Below are 18,693 nucleotides of genomic sequence, written 5' to 3'. Positions count from 1 at the left end.
ATCATGTGCTTGTCCGCACAGACAACACATCGGTGGTCTCCTACATCAATCGGCAGGGGGGTCTGAGTTCGTGCCCCTTGTACAAACTGACGCGCCAGATCCTTCTGTGGGCTCAGGGGAAGCTCCTCTCGCTAAGAGCAGTCTACATCCCTGGGTATCTCAATCAGGGGGCAGACATCCTGTCAAGACAGAGGCTGAGGCCCGGGGGATGGAGACTCCACCCTGAGGTGGTGGAGCTCCTCTGGAGGGAATTTGGCCAGGTGGAAGTGGATCTATTTGCGTCACAGGAAACGACACACTGTCCGCTCTGGTTCTCCCTCACGCATCCAGCTCCAGCTTTTCCCCCGATCGCTCTGCTCCCGGGAGTTCTGGAGAGAGTACGCCGGGATGGGGTCCGTCTGTTGCAAGTAGCCCCGTTCTGGCCGGCCCGAGTATGGTTCTCGGACCTGGTGTCCCTCCTCGACGGCTCTCCTCTGGAGATTCCAATCAGGAGGGACCTCCTCTCTCAGGCGGGGGGCACCATTCTTCACCCCTGCCCGGAGTTATGGAAGTTGTGGACGTGGCTCCTGAGGGGGCACAGGTCCTAGCATCTGGTCTCTCAACTGAGCGCAGGGGTGTTCCCAAAGCGATTGTCGACGCAGCGTCTCGTTCCCTCGGGGAACCATGGTTACATACGTAACCTAGAGACGTTTCTTACCTGTTTAATTTATGTATGACTGATAAATTTGCATCACATTAAATTTATGTTAATACTGTGTAATCCAAATGGATGGATTTTTCATTTTTACATGCAATTCAAATACATAAATATTTAAAGTAGTAGTTCACCCAAAATTGAAAATGTATTAAAATTTACTCACTCTCAGGTCATCCAAGATGTAGATACGTTTGTTTCTTCATCGGAACAGACTTGAAGAAATTTAGCATTACATCACTTGTTCACCTACTGGATCCTCTGCAGTGAATGGGTGCCGTCAGAATAAGAACCCAAACAACTGGAAAAAACAAAAAAAACATGACAATAATCCACAGGTAAAGCGCACGACTCCAGTCCCGAAGAAACAAACTCATCTACATCTTGGATGGCCTTTGAGTAAGTACATTTTCAGCAAATTTACAGATTATGAAACATGGAACAAACAGTTGAGCAGTCTTTCAGCACAAAAACTGACCAGTGATCCATTTAAATAGCCACACTGTAAAATCTAATTAGTTGGGCTTACTTAAAAAAAGCATGCAAACCGATTGCCTTGAAAAAACTAAGTAAAGTGAAATAGGAATAGTATGTTGTACTGACAAATGCTTAGTTAGTATAGTTTACTTACACGAGAGTTCTAGTAACTAAAAAAGAACTGTAGGGGGTACTTGATCCTTTTATTTAGGTTTACTCATGACTTAGTATAGCTACTCACTGACTCCCAGAGTGCATTGCGGCATGAATAAATTATGCAATTGCTTTGTTTTACAGTTGTTGATTTTATTTGCCAATTTTATTTGCTGTCTTGTGTCAGTAGTAGCACAACAAAAAGAGCAAATAAAATGGTTATTGTTACAATTAATGAAAATAAATGAAATTGAATTGTTACCATTGTTGTGATTCACGTGCTGAATGTTTAAGTCTGTGTGTGACTTTAGCATATTACCACACACTATTTAAGTATTATATAAACCTAATTAAAATCATTTCAAGGTATTTATGATAAATCAAATTTGAAAAAGTTCATTAATAAACATACACAAAAAATTCACTAATGCTTTAATTAGAAGATAGGTCACCTTCTAAAAGCAACTTAATTATTACTTTTCTTCCCTTGAATTCAAATAACTCTGGCTTCATGATGCATTGCTGCATTAACAAGAAGAAAATTAGAGTAAGTTCCAAGTGCCCAACCAAAGGGAACGCTAATCACTATAATGGTGAATAAAAAAAAAAACACAAAGTAGCTGTAACTTAATAAAACCTAGTAAGTATAACAACTAAGTAAAGATAGCTAATTAAATCTAAGTAAGGTAAACTATTGGATTTTACAGTGCACTAAATGTGCTGAAATAGGACTGTGCCAGAAACTGTAAACAGAATTTAATTTATGAGAGATGTTTGTGTACATTTTCTAGTGATCTTGGCAGCAGTAATTTATCAAATGATGATTAAACAAGAAAGAAGGGTTATAACCAGCATAAAAAGGATGTATAAAGACATTAAATGTAGTCAAGCACACTTTCTGCATTTTCTGGATCCTAATTGTAATTATATTAAATTTATTATAAATTAAATTATTATTATTAAATTAAAATTAAATTATAATTATAAAATTAATTGTGGAATGACACTGTACAGTCCCACTAAAGTATGCCAGATTGTAGTCTGCTTGCATCCTCCACAGCTTACTTCAGATAAGGAATTGAATCATGCAAACTACGTTCAGCACATATTGTACTTACCTGATTTGCATAATTAATTTAGTCAGTCGGGTGCTAAAACAATGCAGAAAGTGTGTGCAAATAAGCAATATCACCAAGCACGAATCATTACCTCCCACCCTCCCAGTGTTTGTTCCCTGTCAGTATGGTCTTTAGTTTCATTTAGCACATATTAACCTCCAAAGTGATGGCCATTTGGATTGTGGCTTTTGCAGTTTGTTGTTTAAGATCACATTTATTTTGTCTGCTTTACTAACAGAGTGTATAAATCAGTGTCTAGGGAGCTTTCTTGCACTCTCTCTACTCAAACCCCCTGGTCGCTGCTGGAAAAGTGAGCTAATGAAGAAAATCATGTCCATATGGTATATGCCAAAAGCATATGCCAGAAGTACCCTTTAAAACACAACACTTTCTTTTTAAGTAGAGGGCAATTTTCCGAATGCATGCCTTGGGCAAACTTTGCTACTTACATACAGCACTTAGAGGGCCAGAATAATGAAAACTGTATGTGGTTTTCAAACATTTCTCCATTCCCAAAATTTGACTAAGCAGCTTCCCTCAGATTCTGACAGGTTTGGCGACTTTAAGGGACTAAAGTAAATGTTCTGATTCTTGTTTAAAAATATTTTCCAGTGTTTGGGGTAAAGATGGGGGGCTGAGAGGTCCTGAACCCCTGTAAGAATTAAGGAATCCACTGAAAATCTTTATTTATTGCCCTGACATAATATTTTTTTCTTTCTTTTCTGCACTCATTCTTTCCAGGTTTCTGTCTGAAATTTATAAAGGTGTCTAAGAGCACCATACATAATTTTGTGAGGCATTTACAGAATGGGACTGCCACTGCGGATTCATCACTGCTTTAGGGTCGTTAATCAAGTCGGTGAAATTGCTATCCTAAATGCAACCATATTCTGGTTCTGTTTATACATGCACTGGCATAGAGATACAATTTTATCTGATCTGTTAAAAAAGAATAAATTAATTTATCCTTTCACTGGAACTCAAGGAGATTTGGGAGAGAAACAATTTGAGCAAAATGTGTGACCACATAGAACAAAAAAACTTTCAGGCTTCCAAACTAAATGTCTGACAATTTAATTTCCACTAAGGAAAAAGTTGTTTGAAGACGGATCAGTTTTGACAGATGTATTCTTTAATAGTCTTTGATTTAATTAGATTATGTTGCTTACATCACTGAGAGTCAAATTATTGTTTTATAATTTGATTTAAATCATGTTGCTGTTCCTAACTGGGGAGCGACTCATTTTACCTGCCAAAGTAAATTTTTACTCACATTGGCACTTTATGAGTGTTAATTTGGGACCCTGATAGCAGCTATTAAACTGACAGAAGTAATGGTCATGTGCTTCTAAAACAGTCTGGTACACGAGTGTTCATTTCACAGACTCTTTCTTTCTCTCTCTCTCTCTCTCTCTCTCTCTCTCTGTCTCTGTACATTCTCTTTTATGCCCCTCTCCTTTCCTTTCTTGTCTTTTTATTGGCCATTTATTGTTTGGAAAAAAGAAAAAAACAATAATGTGGGTCAAGGCTTGTGACCCAGCACAGTAACTATGGAGGAGACAGCACACAAATACAAGTGAACGTGTTGTTTTGTAGGGTCCCCCTGGTCCACATGGAAATCCAGGCCGCCCAGGGACCCCCGGATCCAAGGTACGTACCATTGAATACAGTGTTGTGATGCTTTTGTGGATGCTACTAAACTAGCGTGTTTGTTGGAACTATGAGGCCACTTTTTTTTTCGTTTAGTGTAGTTTAGTGTAGTTTTTTGACATTGATCAGTAGTGAGTTTCCCATACAATGATGTTTCTCGCTGCTTAACCACCATAGTACGATGCATCGCTGTACAAACTAACTAGTCATTACTATTTTCCGAACATATCTCCGTTGTTTGAACCACGTTGGTTCAACAATATAGGACAATCGTTAATGACATCACGCACAGGTAGTGGAGTAATAACTTCTACTAATTAATCGATTTGAGATCTCTGAGATGCTGCTGTAATGAACATGGCAGCTAATGACTACATTATTTTCCGTTCCTTGTCATTTTGCTTAATTTGATGTTTGATTCATCGCGGGTTCCCTCTTGCATCATACTGCGGAGTTCCCTTACACATTTACGCACATGCACACTCTTCAAAAACGGTGCTTATTGAGGACATATATAAGCTATAGAGACAGAAATGGATATATATTTAAATGGAATGGAAGATATAGATTGTACTGTATGTTAGCTTGCTTACAGTGCCTAAGAGCATAATTTATTTAAGTCCATATGTCTTACTAACAAGAAACTGTAGTTCTAACTACGTATAAGTTTGCGATGCTGTTTGCAAATGTTCCTTTGAACTATGGTTTCGGGAACACCGAATTGATGAACTATGTTAGTAACGACAGAACTTGTGACCATAGTTGGCTAACGATGCTTTTGGGAAACGTACCCCATTATGTTTGGACATACCATAACAAAAAACTGTGCTCATAAAATGCAAGTCTTGAACTTATTAGTGAGCAGATTTAAAGGGGATCATTAAACATGTGCATGAGCTTTGATCTAATCAATGGCTTCTAATTATAAGCCATATGTGCTTTAAGTAGCACTTTAATAGGTGATTGGGTATTTTTACAACAATGATATCACAAGGTCAGGGGCGTAGATTACGCGGGGGACGCGGGGGATGTGTCCCCCCACTTTTAATATCATGTAAATTCGTCCCCCGCACTTTTTTGGGCAAGTGTGTTCGCAAATATCGGTTTTCAAGAGCCGGTGTGAATAAATATAGATTTAAATTCAAAGAGACAGGATAGTCTGTGCATGATCTGATGTTTTATTCGGACCCAGAATAAGGCGAGATGAACATCACGGAGCGCTAAACATTCCGCGCAGTGTGTGTTTCATTCATACTCTTAGCCGGAGGGCGCTCTCGCGCAGAAAGTCGTATGAGGAAATTCCTTAAAAATCTTACTGTTCAAAAACTGTTGACTGGTAGGTTATATAGATTACAGAAATGTTATATTCTAATGTTATATATATATATATTTATTTATTTATTTATATTTATATTTATATATATATATATATATATATAACATTTCTGTCCCCCACTTCTGAAATTATGGCTACGCCCCTGCACAAGGTAGACTATTATTTTATAATACCTAGAAAGACAGCAGTAAAAACATGCTACTATTACTTCAGTACTACAAGAAAACACTACACTGGCTACTTTGGGGCCCAATAGAAAACCAGTAACTCTTCCATCTATAGCTGTTGTAAATTGTAATTGTAAAGTGAAACAATAAAACAATAAAACATGAGTAGCTGAATTCTGATGAATGTTGGCAAGAAATATAGGATGATGTATGAGTTTGACAACATCATTGGACCTGTTTGTTTCCATTCACGCTTTTCACAGTTGTTCATTTTACCACATCTGGCTGCTTGTAGCAGTCTTACAATAGACCAGGAGAACAAAGATCTTTTTTAGCCATATGAAGGCGATCACAAATTTAAATTCCCCTCTCTTACTATTACTGTCAAATGGAATAAGGATGAGACAAATAGACAGAAGTAAGGACAGAATGAGAGAGAGCGAAACTAACACTTCATTGCAATATGTTTGTTGTTGGCTTCCTAGCAGATTTTTCTCTCTATGTCTTCAAATAGCAGTAAATTTGCTATTCATTGAGCAGTAAATCATCAAATGATGGATAAGACCATTATAACTGCCAAGTATCCAGACACATGGTGTAGACAAGCATACTTTTGGCTTTAGAGAGCCAATTTTGGTGTCTGAATTGCAGTGTTGGAGTGAAGTTTTACATTCACTGCAAAGTACGAGCCTGGTGAATCCTTCACAACTGAACTCAAAACCTGCAAGATTATGCCATGCAAATTGCATTTAGCACAGATTTATAGGCATGTTTGCACTCTTACCTGATTTGCATAATTATTTTTGTGAAACAGCCACAAAAACAATGCCAGAAGCATTGTCAAAAAAACAAACAAACAAAAAAAAACAACAACGGAGATTAACAGCTTAGATTAATTTGAAAAAATATGCTACCACTTGTACATGTGTTTGAATCACAGCCATAAAGCATGGCTTCATCCCATTGCCTGAAAAGGCAAAAGAATGTGGTGTGTTAACCCCAGTGTCATTGCAGAGACTTACTGTAAACTTATTCTCACTAGTGTACATGGGTCACTCTCTTGCGTAAACAACACTCCTTTCCTTTGCAAGCCTTCATTACTCTTATCCATGTAGACTATATATAAAAATTAGGAGAGGAATCCTGTTACAGTATTCTGTTTGGAATGGATTTGAGAGCAGGGGTCACAATAACTCCTCAGTAACCTCCTCATTTCCTGTGTGATGTATACATGAGTCAAAACAAGAGTGAGTCACTGTAGGTAGTTTGAAAAGTCTTTTCATTTAAAAGCATTTTAAAATAGCATACTCTGTTTACCTTTTATGAAAGCTTTGTATCTAAACATACCTCATTGTAAAATTTTACATTTTTCCACGAGTATAGTTGCATGAGATCAGTTGTTTTTTCTCTGTGTGTTACAGGGAAAAAAGGGAGACCCTGGAATCTCACCTGGCAGAGCACTAAATGGAATAAAGGTAAGTGTTACCATACCCTCCCTTATTAATTATTTGAATACAGTATGTTATTTATTACATATTGTTACTGTATTATTCACCATCATGTGATTTAGCTTATGTCTGTTTTTAAGTGGTTGCAAAAAGTATATTGTGCACATTTTTTTTTCATACTTAAAATGATGCAAGTTCTTGCATTAATCTGCACACTGATTCCTGAGAATAAAAACAAAAACAGCAGCAGGCAAGGTTATGGGACATGCTAAAGAAAAACTGAAATGTGAATATGTACAATACCGTTCAAAAGTTTGGTATTGGTAAGATTTGTATTGTTATGAAATGAGACTAATATGCTCACCAAGGTTGCATTTAATTGATAAAAAATAAAAAAATAAACTATTTAAAATAACTGTTTTGTCTTTTAATATATTTTAAAATGTAATTTATTCCTGTGATGGCAAAGCTGAATTTTCAGCAGCCATTACTCCAGTCTTCAGTGTCACATGATCCTTCAGAAATCATTCTAATATGATGATTTGCTGCTCAAGAAAAGAGAAAATGTGGTGCTCAGTTGTGCTGTTTAATATTTTTGTGGAAAGAATGATTTTTCATAATTCTTTGATAAATAGAAGTTCAAAAGAACAGCATTTATTAGGATCTTTTGTAACATTATTAATGCCATTACTGTATTTTGCTCACGCATCCTTGAACGCATCCTTGCTGACTAAAAATGTTAATTTCTTTACTGACCCTAATCGTTTGAATGGTAGTGTTGTTTTTTTATGGCCTGACATACGTTTTTTTTTTTCTTCAACACTGTTCTGTAGAGTTTAGTTCCAACCTTGCTCCAACACAAATACCATGTAGTTTTCAAATAAGCCTGAAGGGCTTGATTAGATGGATCAGGTGTGTTTAATTAGAGCTGAAACTAAATTCTACAGGGCTGTGGCCTTCGAAGGAACTGAGTTTTGCAGCCCTGCCTTAAAGCCTGGGACACACTTGGCGATTTTCAAATCTTAACCGAAGACCCAAGACTTAAGGCCAAAGTATACTTAGTGTTTTACACATACTCCAGGGTCCGCATACAGTGCGTGTGACTCACATTTCACACCAAAATAGTACGCGCACACCGTCCGACTTTGTATGCACAGGTCGCACATGTGCATTGACTTGGTTTTGCACTAAACAGTTGTTCCACAAGGTGGCAACACTGGCCCAGGCCGGGGTTTTTTTCACAGTAGAAAATGAAACTAAAGTGATGGAACAACAACAACAATAAAATAGCAGAGACTGCAACAACAACAGATGGCCGCATTGATAAGCGCTTTTGTGAGAGGGTTATGAGAGACTCAACTTTAGTTTAAAGCAGTACAAAGACATTTTTATCAGTCATAACTGCTGAAGAAAAATACAGCAGACACTGGACAAAGATTAAGCTTTCTAGAGCGCATGTGTCGACCGCCTGCGTTTGCACACTCTTTCAAATGGAGTATACTTTGAAAGGCTACGCGTTCAACTGTACGCATACGCTAGCGTACACGTACAAAAATGAAGTATACTTTGGGATTTAAGGACAGTGTCAACCAGTGTTTAACATTATAATCCTCTGAATGCACACACTACTACACGTTTTGGCCAGACTGCGAGACCACACACCCGCCAATTGTAGTCTCATTTTCACAATGAAACAAGATCTCACAGAGATTCGTGAGATCAAGCATGACTTGCAAAGAAAAACAATTGGAGGACGATTGACGACAGCAGCTGGTTCTCCTGGCGTGAATTTTGTTTTACTGGAAGAAAAACATTGGAGAAAAAAACAATATTGCTGATCTTCTTTCTCAATACTCCACTTTCATGGCATGTTTGTGGCTGGCAAGTTTCAGCTGTAGAAGCATGCAATATCCGGTTGATGAAGCTTGCTCGCTCTCATTGGTATCACATCAGAGGCAGCCTGATCAAGAATCATAAATATTAAAAATGTTTAAAATTTATGATTTGGGATTGTGCAGGCTCCGACGTGATCGGGAGCAGTGAAATAACCACAATGACACCACACAATTGAGGGGTTTTTTTGGACCAAAAGTAATTTGCGACAAGCCTCGAATTGGGCCACACCACCCCCAGTCGCTTGGGGGTGCATATTTGGCTCAAAATCAGGCTTAAAATCTTCAAGTGTGTGGCCAGCCAAACACATTCAACAGATGAATCCAGAATGATTCAATGATTCATTGATAAACCTTTTTTTTTTTTTTTTTGCCTGTTCTGTCCCAGTACTCAGAAAACAGTGTAGCATAGTAGCGAACAAGCAGCATAAGTTACAATGTGTGGTGTCTCTGAATATGTTAACATTGCCAAATTTACCATATCAGAAGTCATTTTTAGTGTTCTCATTTATAGGGGGACCCTGGGGTATTAGGACTACCTGGACTACCCGGTCAAGCTGGTCGGAAGGTAAGAGTCATTCTTTGATTTCTCTAATATAGGGAGAGTCCACCAATGTCACGTCACAGAACAGATCTAAGCTCTTCTTGTAGAAGACCTCACGGAAGCTTAGAGCATTTCTCCTGGTTTTCTGGAAAGAAAACCAAATTGTTTTAGACATGTCCACCTGACTTTGATGTCCTTGACGCTAGCCAGCATATGACCTCATTGTAGTCCAATTCCAAGGGATGTCTGTGGAAAATTCCTTGTAAAATACTGCGTTTTACTTCAACGTAGTGTGTGTATTTTATTTTGAAATGTTCTTTACCTAATAGGACCAAATAGGTGTCATTATTGTACAATAAAAAAGGTAAATGGGTCCCAAATCAAGGAACCGACAGTGCTTTGGCCAGGGCAGAAGGCCTGCTTCAAAACAGTCATATTTCCAGTGAACATATACACTGTCTACACAGCTGAGATGAAATTGGCTCAGCCAGGTCCCCGTACTAACATTTTCAGCCAGTCTACTACAATCTGCTTAATGGCAAATTGCAAAGACGCCCATACTCTCTTTCTCCAAAGGGGAAAATTTGCTATTAAGCTTCTAGGAAACCTTCACACATGAAGCAGTGTGACATTTTCAATTGGGTTTAAGAATTTGGCATTCGGTACTTTGGCATACACGATTCTAAGAAGTCATTTTATGTGCTGTTGAGTAGCACATGCAGTCACACAACACAAAACAAAGAGACCCATACATGTGCGCTGTATTAAATCAGCAGTTTTACATACAGTATATTCAGAATCAATGGTGTTTGTTTGAACGTTTGGATCAAGACGACTCCCTGAAACATTGTAAAGTAATGGAATTACCTGGCATTTTCTTTGCCTCCATGTGTTTCCAATCACACAGCCACAGATTTAAAACAAAATATTAAAAGCTGGTGGAAAATAGTTGCAGACACTACTTGTGCTAAATTACTGCTGGCAGTGAACTAGAAAGTTATTCCATCCATGGGCCGTGGCCAGAGACTAAATCTTGTAACAATAAAAAAAAAAGAAAAATGTAATGCTCAAACCTACTGTAAAGTAACACATGTACAGTAAGTAGCAGTGACACATTTGGTCATATGAGCAGGTAACGATCAGTTGGGATTAAGTTACGCTTTTCATTTCAAAATATTGAGCCATGTACAGTCTTTCAATCCTATCGCACTCACGCCCTGGAGATCAACAGATGTTGACTCTGGCACGGCTGGACGTGTGCTGTAATAGGACGAGCATAGGCTACTAATGTCTGCTTGGAGATTGTGCTGCTCCACCCCTTCTGTTTCTCACTGAGGTTCACTGGGACTCTTTTGGCAACAATCTTTTATACACCATATTTGTCAGTTGGTTCGTGTAACTATTTTATAGTCCCAAGCTGTAAACAGTGAACCATTGCACAGTGTATATATATATATATTAGAATTGTTTCTGTGATGTGTCCTGAAGTGATTTCTGTAGAGCTGACTCCACGTCATTCATCATTACAAGCTCCAGATTCCTTTCGTCTTACTCATATTCCCACACTCAGCTGCTCTGTGCGCAGTTGCCCTTGCTTATCTAAGTTCTCAGACATAGTTGAACCCGTTTTTGTAGCAAAGCATCTAAGGAAAGCATCACTATTATTATTGCTCGTAATCGGGGATAAGGATTTCAACCAACACCCAGGTCCCATTACTTAACATTAGTTAATGCATTAACTAACAATGAGCAATACATTTATTATAGTATTTATTACTCTTTTGTTTATGTTAGGTCATGTTAAAACTGGTTAAAAACTGGTTGTTTGACCCCCTGCCCTCAGGGTGGAGGTACAGGACCATAAAAGCACACACAAACAGACTGAGAAACAGCTTCTTTCCAAGAGCTGTGACCTCTATTACACCCCTTGCACTCACACCCTCAAGTTAATGACATAATTTGCACTTTATTTTGTGGTAACTGTTGTCTGTTATTTATTGTTGGTTGATTTAAGTTGTTGTTCTTCCTTTGTTTAGTTTGTAACTGAGACTCACCAGACAGAATTTCATTGTACCTATGTACAATGAAAATAAAGTAAATTGAACTGAATGAATGTTAGCCCATGTTCATTAAATAATATTAACAACATTTGATTTCAACAATGTCTTGGTAAATGCTGAAATTGACTAAGATAACAATAAATGCTTTAGAAGTACTTTAATTGTTAGTTAACAGTTAGAACCTTATTGTAAAGTGTTATTATTTTTAAAAGCTTTTGGACACTTCTGAGCTGGTCAGGCTGGGAGCCCAGTTATATCAACTAAAGACCAACTTAGTCTGGTTTAGAGGCTGGTTTAAGCTGTCTCTTTTAAACATAGGATGGACTCTTTTGATGTGGTCCATTAGATAACCACCTGGCAACCACCTAAATGCCCTAGCAACCCTATAGCAATGCACTAAAAAAAACTTAGAACACCTTAGTAGCTGCATGGCAACCATTCGCAAAATCCTAGCATCATGTTTTGCATAGAAAAGTTTATATGGGCAAACACTACTTGTGTTTATATATAAAAATGTTAAAAAAAAATTGTTCTGAAAACAGGCAAACCATAATTAAACTGCTACAGTACAGTGCAAGAAACATCAAAACCTGCTACTCTTCCACCATGTGCTGACATTATGTGGCATGGTTTAAGCTGAAAACCTAGCAGTATTGAAAGGAAATGTTCATAATATTTGGGTCTTTAGCCTTAGGCATTGGCTGGAAATAAATATACGACAGGGATAAGACTGCTATAAAACATTGTTAACTTCAGGTTCTCTCAGCTAAAAATTGACTTATTTTTCTTTCCTTTATAACTGGGCTTTTGAATACACCACTTGTTTGAGCAATAGGAATATGTTCATTCAACATAAACAAACCCAGACCCTTGACCACATCTGTTACTGGATATCAGTCTAGTAGATGTCCTTGGTTGTAACAGCATAATTATATTAAACTTTATTCTCTGCTAATCCTTGTCACAGATTTACTGAATGAGATGGAAAAAGGGGGGCAGTTTCTGCCGGGGAAAAAAAATACTTTTGCTTTTACTCAGCCAGAGGTAAATGACCATTTGGGAGGAAGATGGTCCTTTGGCACAGTCTGTGAAATGGAGCTAGAGCAAGCTGCATTTTTTGGAATTGGAGGCATCCATTAATAGTTACCTGGAAGTGCATCTTTGTCTGTAATAGTTTCGTGAAGCGACACTCTCGGGCAGGGGCGGATTTAGTGATTTGGGGGCCCCAGGCAAAATACAGGAATGGGGCCCTATACAATTTCACAGATTTACAACCTTGAGGTTTCTTTCACTGTTGCTCGCTGCTGCATGACCGTGCCCCATAGTTGTGTCCAATCTTTTAGATTTTTCATGTATATGTTATAAATAAAGGATTTCTTTAATGTTGTAAATCCCTTGTTCATATTTAAACAGGTTATAATAGTATTAGAGTAGGTTGGACACTAGGTGGTGCGTTGGGGTAATTTTCACTATGCAATTGTCTACACAACGCAAGGCTGTCTAATTCTAAACTTTAAAATATACATTTATTTTTTATTTATTTTAATTGCACATTTAAATTAAACTGAAGGAAATTATAAATTTACATGCTTAAGGATTATTTCAACCAAACATGAAGTGTGCCTGTGTGGAAAGTGACTGTGCATGGTCCTTCTTGGGTCTTTCACAAAAATGAGTGAGCGCCATATAAAAAAATTTAAATAGGCCCTATATAATATGCACTGTTGCTTAGTATTAAAATTATAGCTTCAGATGCATGATATTTGTAGGGCCCTATGAAATCCGTTTTATTTTTCCCAAATTCTTTTTTTCCGTTAAAATTTTTCTGGATTCAGTTTTTTTTTTTTTTTTTCGTTTTAATTTTTCTGGATGATTATATTACATTTTAACAAAAAACATGTCTAATTAATTAAAATCATGAAACTTGTTTAATTTAACAGCAATTTAGGCCTATTAAAAGTTTAGCAAATATTACATTCTTAGGGCCCAAATTCTGTGCTTTCCATTTTAATTTTTCTGTATTCCATTTTAATGGTTTAATCAAAAACATATCTAATTAACTGAATTCATAAAAACAACTTAATTTATTAATTTGTATACAATAATAGGGCCCTATTAAATTTTAATTTAAATTTTATTTACTTATTTTTTAGAAATTCTGTGTTGTGTATTTTGTCATCCGCACTGAACGCGCATCTCGCATATAAAAAGCATTTTAGGGTGCCCTTTGCTTTTGGGGGCCCAAGGCGGTCGCCTACCTTTGCCTAATGGTTAAGTCCGCCTCTGCTCTCGGGTCAAGAGAGAAAAAAAACTATAATTTTGTCCTTTTTTCTGTAGCTAAGGTTTACATTAGAAAAATAGTGCAAAACAGTCAGGAGGATACAGATACAGAAACTCCAACTGTCAGATGTTTTTAAAGATGAATTAAATCAAGTCTAAATTGAGTAGCTAAGAGCTAAGCTATTTTGGCTTATTTAGTAGCCCTCAATTTCAACAAAAATCACAGAATTAGAAGTTAGTGATGTAAATTTATGAATCAGTTTCCCAGGGGGAAAATTTCACATCTCAGTGCTGCTGAGATATTGTGTTAAGTTTATCTGCTGCTCAACTGTATAGTCAAATGGGCTTTGTGAAGCCAGGCAGAACATTTTTTGTTGTTTGTTGTCTGCATGAAATCTGATTTTCGCTAACCATATTTACTTGTGGCTTGAAATCTGATTAAAATCACACTGGATTTCATGTCAGATTTCATGCCGGTTGGGATACAGCACAGTGTGCCATACAGCTGTGCCCACATTCACTCATGCACACTCACTTACTAACTACTGTATGTGGCTTTCATTATGCTGTAAATTGTGGATGAATTAACAAGTGGGTGATTTTGAACACATGTACAAATATGTAAAATGCAGTATTTATGTAAACATGTTTGTGTAAGTAAGGGAAAGTGCAGTACCTCATCAAAAAATTCTGCTGAATGTAACAGAAGTATCAAGATATTTTCTTCCATATTGTCACGTACATCCAAGTGAAACAGATGACTGAAAAATATTTTTGACACCAGTATGTCTTTTTACAGGAAGATGAAAAAGGTGAATTTTCGTTTTATGCCGAAAATATACACCGTAAAAAAACCTGTAAAAATAGGGCACAATGTACTGTAATAATATGAGGGAATTGTACATATTTCGTTTTTACAGGTGTTTTGCCTGTATTTTTTCCACTTCATGGCATTGTGTTTTAGGGTTAGAAAGAAAAGTAAGACAAAAGTAGTAAGAAAGAAAATAATAACAAAAAACGCTTGTCGATATGTTACTGAAGTTATTATTTTTCTTTTAAAAAAATGTAAAAATGCTTTTGCAATGTTAAAAAAACTTGAGACTGTTACGAATTGTAATTATACAAAACTATTGGTGATAGTGTAAATGTGCAGTGTTGATAACTTATGATAGTATAAAAGGTAAAATAGTGTTCCAAGTTGCTTTAATCAAATGAAAATATGATGACATAAAATACATTAGGAGAAAAGGCAAACACAGAAGGGAGGCTTTATCCTCTGAATTTAAAAGTCCACCATACGCATACACAACCATACATGCACAGGCTAAACAATTGCTTCCTTTTATTAAGGTCCTTTTAGCTCACACATCTGGGATTTATTTGTCCTCTGTTTATGCATGGCACAAGCATAAGCACCAATGGCAAGACACATTCTCTTTTTCATTGCAATGAAGACTGGCCCTCTTTCCTTCTCTGACTCTTTAGCTCTACATTCGTGGCTTCTTTCCCTTTATGTAATATATTTCCATAGTTTAGGAGGAGGGAGGGCATTGTTCATTGTCCTCCACAGCAGAGCACTCAGTTCCAGTGTGGAGATCACAAGCCCGTGTTGTATGCATTTAACCTGTCTTTGATCGCTTGTGCCAAACTATGATTTGCTTTGTTTACTCAGAAGAGTCCTCACAAATTAGGTTTCTGTGAGCAGTGTTTTGTAAAGAGATTTGCCCCAGCAGGCACAGATAAACACAGAAAACTGTTGATGGAACAGTTGGCACTGGCACAGTAGCTGCGGGAAGAGTGTTTGCTCTAAATCACAAACAGTAGCCACAAAATCTATTTGGATACCGAAACCACACTTAAAATTAATATTGATTGATTAATATTTTTGTGAAAAGGGTGAAAAATGTTTGTTTGGATTCTTTCATGAATGGAAAGTTCAAAAGAATAGCATTTATTTGAAATAGAAATCTTTTGTGACAGTAAAGATTTAACATTGCCACTTTTGATTAATTTAATGAATCCTTGCAGATTAAAAATATTATTTAAAAAACAACAGTATAATGTGTGAGGGTGTGATTGTTACTCACTCTGGCCAATTTACATTTTATTTTAGTGAGAGCTGAACCTTGCCATAGAATTTCCATTCCTCCTCCTGAATTCTAGTCAATAGACGTTTCCGCTCTGTTATTGTAATCCCAAAGGTTACTGCCAATTACCCAGCCAAGACACATAACACCACATGATTTTTCACTCATTGTGAAGGTGTCGATGATGTCTTCATTTCATTTACAGTCCCTATAAATTTTCATAGAAGGAAAGGTTCTTGAAGTGGTACCTTAACACATTGATGAATGAGTGCCATGAATGTTTCTCTTGCGTTAGACCACTGATCCAATTGAAGAGCTTCATAGGTGGATTCCGATTTGTTTTGCAGTGAATTGTTTTTGTTAATTGTTTCTTCATTTGTTCTTCTTAAAGTAATAGTTTTCACCCAAAAGTGAAGTCACCCTAAGTCATTCCAAATCTGAATATAATGTACATCAAGGGTCTTCAACCAGGGGTCCGCGACCACTAGGGGGTCTGCAGCAGTACTGTAGGGGGTCGGCCAATTAATATTTGATCACATAATTAAAAAATAATAATAATAATAAAAACTTCCATTTAAAAAAAAAAGTAAATTTTAAATATAAACACCCTTTAACAACGTCATTTGCACTGCGCTCTTGCGTTACTTGATCTCTTTATTTTGGTGCGTCAATCTGTTGAGTTACTTAGTATAGGAAATTATGGTCCGCACTCACGAGAACAATCTTCTTTTTTCTTTTATTTTACATTCATTACTGATGGGTAAAGACACAAACGTTTTCGTCTTTTCCTATCAGTAATGAATGTAAAATAAAAGAAAAAAGAAGATTGTTCTCGTGAGTACGGATCATAATTTCCTATACTAAATATAAACACCCTGAAACTAAAGCAAGAGCACCCTCAGTTGATACTCTAATGATATAATATTATTGGCGAAACAGATTTAGCAAATGCTCCATTGCATTTTTGAGTTTGATCTCTGGAGAATGTGAAATGTTCCTATTCACAGCGTGTTTTTGCAGGGTTGAGAAATGTAGCCAATCACAGGAATGTTTGTTGATCTCTTGAACGCAATGGCCAATCAGAGGTATTTGTAGCTCAAAAAATGCAGAAGTTTTTGTTCAGTGCGGAGTTATGCTCGCTCTCGCGAATCCTGCCTCATTAACAAACAACGACACGATGTATGTAAGAGATTCATTATGCAGTGTAGACAACTTTGCGGCCAATTACACGCAGCAAAGTTTTGGAAGACATCTACATGTCTGATTCACTCTGAAGCTACAGTTGACAGCACAGGACAAAAATATGGTAAAATCGATTCACGCAATGTAAATGTAGACTAATAGATTACTAGAAAATATTCGTATCAACATATTTTTTAATTCCATTACAGTTATTTGAAAAATTAATGCCTTGTAAATAATCTTAAATGTCTCACTGCACATTGCTATTCTTGTTATGGTGGAGCCATTGCTTACACATTACATCTGCACTTTATTAGAAAACCCTCACTAATTTCAATACTCAGTTATTTGACTCTTAATTGTCCAACTTACAGTAACATTTAAATGTTAAGTTTGAGTAAACTTAAAGCTACAGTTCAAGTAAATGTTTATTTGTTCATCTGACAGTATAATTAAAATGTGAATTTTTAATAAACTTGTAGCTAAACTTCAGATAGTTGTCTTATCTTGTTGATCTGTTGTCAAATCACAATCAAACTGTATGCAAAGTATCAATTATTTTGACGATAATGGTCCTAAGAGAAATCAAGCATAGTGTTAGTTCTGGCAGGTCACGTGAGTCAAGCTTGCATCAGCTGACTCTCAGCTGATTCACGTCTACCTAGAATACGATACCTATCACGGCATTTTAATATAAGGTCTATTCAGTATTATTCAGCAGCTTTATCGCTTGCTCTGGAGCAAATTACCCTCCTCCATCCCCAACTCCTCCTTTCGTCAGAGTCAGGACTTGGCTTTCTAATATTCCTCGTTGAGTCAGACTCCTTTTATCTTTAATAATGTTGTTACACTAAAATGTCATTGTGACGAGAGGGGCGGGGCCGAGAACCGTGGGAACGGAGCGAGGCTGGTGGAGTAAATGCTAATGCACGACACCTGCGCCACTCACCGGTCTCGAGTCCCACGGAGGAGCTCCGGAAGTATAAAAGGAGGAGTGACGACAGTGTTGGACGAGAGAGGACCAGGCCTGGATTTTATTTTGTGTTTTGTGGTCATTGCTTTTGGAGGGGGATGCCTGCTGTTTGGGAAGGCAGTCGTGTAAGACAGTTATATGAGGCAATTATACAGAAATGACCATAACAACATTTCACATGCTGTGCAACGAGATCAGTCTGCTGGTTAGTCAGGTCATGTCGTCCCATAGCACAAAGTCACATAACTTTTTTGATGCGCATGGAGGAATTTATTCGCAAAATGCATTGGATTCCCCCCCCCCCCCGAAATTTGGCGTTTCCATCACTCGTGATACTTCAAAATGTGCATATGTCCTGTGAACTTCAATAACTGTCTGGTTTTGCTCAGCTAAAACATCAGACATCAGAAGACTACAGAGGACGGTTCCAATTGCTGAAAGGATTATTGGTACTCTCCTGCCCTCCCTTCAAGAACTGTATATATATATATATATATATATTAGGGCTGTCAATCGATGAAAATTTTTAATCTGATTAATCACATCCTTTTTCTGTGATTAATCGCGATTAATCGCACACTTCATGAAATTAAGCATAGACCATTTATCTTGTTTCAAATGTTTATTTTGTC

At 37.2% G+C, this 18,693-nt stretch overlaps 1 protein-coding gene across 1 annotated transcript in view; it reads left to right on the top strand.

The window, feature by feature from the left end:
• Positions 1-18,693, top strand: part of LOC107672548 (collagen alpha-1(XXVII) chain B-like) — a 116,232-nt gene that overhangs the window by 35,071 nt on the left and 62,468 nt on the right. The window contains exons 5-7 of the mRNA XM_016465779.1: positions 4,039-4,092; positions 7,017-7,070; positions 9,450-9,503. Coding sequence (XP_016321265.1) covers positions 4,039-4,092; positions 7,017-7,070; positions 9,450-9,503 — 162 coding nt within the window. The remainder of the gene's footprint in view (positions 1-4,038; positions 4,093-7,016; positions 7,071-9,449; positions 9,504-18,693) is intronic.

The sequence above is a fragment of the Sinocyclocheilus anshuiensis genome, unplaced genomic scaffold (assembly GCF_001515605.1).
Source record: "Sinocyclocheilus anshuiensis isolate Anshui unplaced genomic scaffold, SAMN03320099.WGS_v1.1 scaffold176, whole genome shotgun sequence".
NCBI classification, from domain to species: domain Eukaryota; kingdom Metazoa; phylum Chordata; class Actinopteri; order Cypriniformes; family Cyprinidae; genus Sinocyclocheilus; species Sinocyclocheilus anshuiensis.
Note: the sequence above shows the minus strand (reverse complement) of the source record. Positions and strands in the feature narration are given on the sequence as shown.